This window comes from Nematolebias whitei, chromosome 7, assembly GCF_014905685.2.
Source record: "Nematolebias whitei isolate Nwh7 chromosome 7, NemWhi1, whole genome shotgun sequence".
NCBI lineage: Eukaryota > Metazoa > Chordata > Actinopteri > Cyprinodontiformes > Rivulidae > Nematolebias > Nematolebias whitei.
The window spans coordinates 14,514,636-14,519,305 of record NC_056504.1 but is presented as its reverse complement, the minus strand read 5'-3'; the positions used below and the strand labels follow the sequence as shown (position 1 = coordinate 14,519,305).

General features: G+C 40.1%; 1 protein-coding gene across 1 annotated transcript; it reads right to left on the bottom strand.

Moving 5' to 3' along the window:
• Positions 1 to 1,258: 1,258 nt before the first annotated feature.
• LOC119411739 (red-sensitive opsin) lies at positions 1,259 to 3,102 on the bottom strand. The gene is made up of 6 exons (XM_037678665.1): positions 2,939 to 3,102; positions 2,564 to 2,860; positions 2,276 to 2,444; positions 1,982 to 2,147; positions 1,653 to 1,892; positions 1,259 to 1,556 (listed from the first exon to the last, which is right to left on the bottom strand). The coding sequence occupies exons 1-6, from the start codon at positions 3,039 to 3,041 to the stop codon at positions 1,458 to 1,460; spliced, it is 1,074 nt and encodes a 357-aa protein (XP_037534593.1). The 5' UTR covers positions 3,042 to 3,102; the 3' UTR covers positions 1,259 to 1,457.
• Positions 3,103 to 4,670: the final 1,568 nt, after the last annotated feature.

Below are 4,670 nucleotides of genomic sequence, written 5' to 3'. Positions count from 1 at the left end.
AATTAAAAAATACCAGCTCCACAAATGTTTATCAGAATGTTCTAGTCACATGGACAGAAGACTGGTTACAAAGCACGGCTCCACAAGAAGAATAACATCATCTCGTACTGATAACAAGAACTTGTGTATGATATCAGCCTGAGGAACGTTATCCTCCCTTCATGATAAAATGTTATTGTGACGCACGAAACATGTATAAATATATGTACTGTCTCTTTAAGAATCCAGTGCTTGCTCTGACTTCGTGCAGGCAGCAACTCCTTTCTGCAGAAAGAATAAACCTCGCGCTCTGTTTTGAGCTAAAAGAGAAATGTCTCTGGTTTTCTTTTTATTAAGAGTTTTTTAAAGTTTAGAACAATTATTATTTTCCACAGGAGACACAGAATTCACATTGCTTGAGGTCCAGTGTCAAGTTTCCACAGTCACTGGGGTGGCATGTCATCTGCTGGTGTTGGTCCACTGTGTTTTATCAAGCGCAGGGTCAATGCAGCTAGCTATCAGGAGATTTTGGAGCACTTCATGCTTCCATCTGCTGAAAAGCTTTATGGAGATGAAGATTTCATTTTTCAGCACGACCTGGCACCTGCTCACAGTGCCAAAACCACTGGTAAATGGTTTACTGACCATAGTATTACTGTGCTCAATTGGCCTGCCAACTCTCCTGACCTGAACCCCATAGAGAACCTGTGGGATATTGTGAAGAGAAAGTTGAGAGATGCAAGACCCAACACTCTGGATGAGCTTAAGGCCGCTATCGAAGCATCCTGGGCCTCCATAACACCTCAGCAGTGCCACAAGCTGATTGCCTCCATGCCACGCCGCATTGAAGCAGTCATTCATGCAAAAGGATTCCCGACCAAGTATTGAGTGCATAACTGAACATGATTATTTGAAGGTTGGCATTTTTTTGTATAAAAACACTAGTCTTTCATTGGTGGGATGAAATATGCTAATTTTTTGGGATAGGCATTTTGGGTTTTCATGAGCTGTATGCCATAATCATCAGTATTAAAACCATTAAAGACCTGAAATATTTCAGTTGGTGTGCAATGAATCTGAAATATATGAACGTTTCATTTTTATCATTACATTATGGAAAATAATGACCTTTATCACAATATGCTAATTTTTTGAGAAGGACCCGTATATTGATATTTTTAATTATGGTAAAAAGTTATTCAGGTTTTTGGCTTTTGAAGACAAAACATTTCAAAGGTTTCTTTACAAAATATAAAATAATTAAATAGACAAAGCAAAATTTATAGAATGCCTTGTATTTATATGGAATTCAAAAAAGACCAGTGACACAATCATACATAATAAATCATTACACATAAACAATTTTTGTGTTTTTTTTTCATTTGCCATAGAGCTATGTTCATCAACAGAAGAAAAATAAATAATAGTTTCTGTACAGATCAATACATTGTTTTCCAGAAAATGGAGAACATGTAGGTTTATGCAGGAGCCACAGAGGAGACCTCTGTCTTTGACGTGGACACTTCAGAACCATCATCCACCTGTTTGCCAAAGAGCTGCATGATGCATGAGCGGAACTGAAAGAAAAACAACACAAATGGAGCTTAAATATATAAAGTGTTACTTTCAACATGGTTAGCTGATGACAGTGACAATCAGACTGTTCTGCCTACCTGTCGGTTCATGAAGACATAGATGATTGGGTTGTAGATGGTGGCGCTCTTGGCAAAGTATGCAGGCATGGCAGCAGCCAGTGGATGGAAGGCATATCCAGGATTAGCCGCAGCAAAACAGGCGAAAAAGGTGTAAGGTCCCCAACAAAAACAGTAAGCGATAATCATGACAACCACCATCCTGGAGACTTCCTTCTCAGCTTTCTGGGTGGACTCAGATTCTTTCTGCTGCATGGCAACCTGTGGTCCACAATCAAGAGGGTCAGGTTTTACCAGACTTTGATTATACATTAAAAAAATTACATAAAACAGTGAGGGATGAAACTTACAGCACGAATGGCCATCCATACAGCCAAGTAGCACACAATGATGATGAACAGAGGAAGGATACAACATGTAAGCATCAGGACAATCATGTAGGACTGGACTCCAGGGTCATCACTTCCACTGAAGACATCAGGACCACAGGAAGTCTTCAGTCCATGGGGCCAAAACCTGATACAAGAGAATAATTACAACTTGGTTCAAATTTAAACATCCAAAGCTGCTCACTTTCTACCCAATAATTAAAAAATGATATTAAGGTGTACAAACTAAAACAAAGTGAAGAAGTAACAGCTTACCTGCTCCATCCAAATATGGGAGGGGCACACCATATTGCCGACCAGACCCAAGTGAAAACAATGCCAGCTGTGGCCCATTTGCCATCAAACTTGACATTTCCAAAAGGTTTGCACACGACTACCCATCTTTCCCAAGAGATGACGGTCAGGGACCACAGACCAGCAATACCTGTGACAAGAAAAGGTCAATGCATGAGTCACAGCTTGATATCCAACTAAGTTTCTTATTACAAATGGTCTTCAAACACTTCCTTTCCAGCAGTGAACATCAGTTCTGTGACCACTCACCACAAACGGAGACAGTATAGCCCTCAAAGATGCACATGGGGTGTCCCAGGATGAAATATCCAAAGAACTGGTTGCACACACTGATGGTGCTGGCCAACAGTGTCTCTGCAAGATCGGCAATTGCAAGATTGACCAAGATCCAGTTCAGAGGATGACGGAGTTTCTTAAACTTTGCTGTGGCCACCAAGACAAGACCGTTGGTGAAGGTTGACGCAATGACCACAAAAAACATCCAGAGTGTTGCAAGGTTGTAAACCCATCGAGGAGCGATGTGGTAGTTAGGTCCCTCAAAAGGATCTAAAAATAAACATCACAGAAATCAAACGATAGTCTGATCATTTAAAATGTTAGGGCTTAATAAAGACAGGACTGTACCTCTGGTGTTATTGCTGTTTGTGTAAACGAAGGAAGACTCTCTGGTTGTATCTTCATGATGCCTCCTAGCAGCAAACACCTGCTTTCCCCACTCCTCTGCCATTCTGATCCTAGAAGGAGGTCCTCAGCTGGTGGATTTTCCTGTCGCTTCTAACCTCCTGAGGTGACCGGTGCATCGCGCCTGACTTTAGCTTTTATACTGATGACTTGGTGACCTCTAATAGGATTACTTTACAATCATATTAAAGCTGAAGTGTGCCACTTGGCAGTGATACTGAAAGGCAAAGCAAAATACTTTTTTAAACAGTAATTAAAACAGTTAATGAGCCTAAGACACTGAGTGGATTTTCGTGGACTCATTTATTATAAGGATTGAGGTTTGAGAACTTTGACTAACACATTTAAATACCTTTAGAGTATTTTTCTAAAAAAAATAAATAAATTGTTTCTCCAAAAATAATACCTGTGTAGAATTAGTACATAATAGTGCAACCCTGCAGATATCAGCAAAATATTTCCTCCCAAAGAAAAAGGTTTTCTTTTCTTTTTCAATTATTTTCAATAACATAAAACTACACTAACAAAACTAAAGTTGTAATTATATGGCAGTATTTTATGCTGTGTTTGATTCTGTGGTTATTCTACAGATTTACGAGTGGATCGTCATTAGCTTGAGAGGACAGAGAAGTCTTAATCCAGATTTAGAGGACAAGGAGAGATCCGCAGCACCTTAAATGTGGCAGTGTCAATTGTTGACATGTGGTGAAAGTAAGACACATTTAATCCCTCCGGAAAGAAGATTCATCCCAGAACGCTAAAGTTTTTAACCCACCTTTGAGCTTGCAGCACACGTCAGAGTCATAATTGCATTGGACCCACAGAATCGTTTCTTGGAAAGTGGGTTTTCTCCACCTTTGTGGAGCACGTTTCACTTTTGGCACGGTGTCATAAACTAATAGTTTGACTTTCCCCGTTTTTACTTTGCAAACAGCAGAGTTCTATTTAGTTTTGATAAAAACAGACAATTTTTGGTATTAGTCAAAAGTAATTTTTAACAGTATTGTTGTGCAATTTTGCATAACATTTCACAAAAAAATATATATATATTTTTTTAAGAAAACAGCTCCTTCATTTCTCAGCACAAGTTGATCTTAGTATAATACTCAGTCATGAGAATGATTTGCACTTCAGCATCAACATATTAAAAGTTGCTGCTGAATTTCATTGCATCAGAATTTAAGTTTAATCAGTCTTACACTCTCCAGATGATGTGTTTGTATCATGACTACTGTGGCTGAAGCTCCATCCATCTATCCATTATCTTCCACTTGTTCAGAAGTTGGGTTGTGGGGGCAGCAGCTTTAGAAGGGAGGCCCAGATATCTCTTTCCACAGTCATCTTTTCCAGCTCTTCTGGGAGGATCCCAAGCCGTTCCCAGGCCAACTGAGAGACGTAGTCTGTCCAGCGTGTCCTGGATCTTCCCCAGGGTCTTCTCCTGGTAGGACATGCCCAAAGCACCTCCCTACGGAGAGGCCCAGGAAACGTCCTTACCAGATGCATGAACCACCTCAACCAGCTCCTCTCGATGTGGAGGAGCAGCGGTTCTACTTCGAGTCTCTCCTGCAAAGACTTACCCTTTTATTTATGTAAATAATGTGAGTACAAAAGGGTTCAATAGTTAAACTCATCTGTCTCAAAGCTGGATGTTGAACCCCAAGTGTTAGATCAGTGA

Bases quoted from the DNA above. Each gene is read 5' to 3' on its own strand.
- LOC119411739 (XM_037678665.1), bottom strand. From the start codon at position 3,041: ATGGCAGAGGAGTGGGGAAAGCAGGTGTTTGCTGCTAGGAGGCATCAT. The intron at 2,861-2,938 runs GTACAGTCCTGT...GTTTATTTTTAG, and splicing joins AAACAGCAATAACACCAGAG to ATCCTTTTGAGGGACCTAAC. The intron at 2,148-2,275 runs GTAAGCTGTTAC...CTCTTGTATCAG, and splicing joins CCCATATTTGGATGGAGCAG to GTTTTGGCCCCATGGACTGA.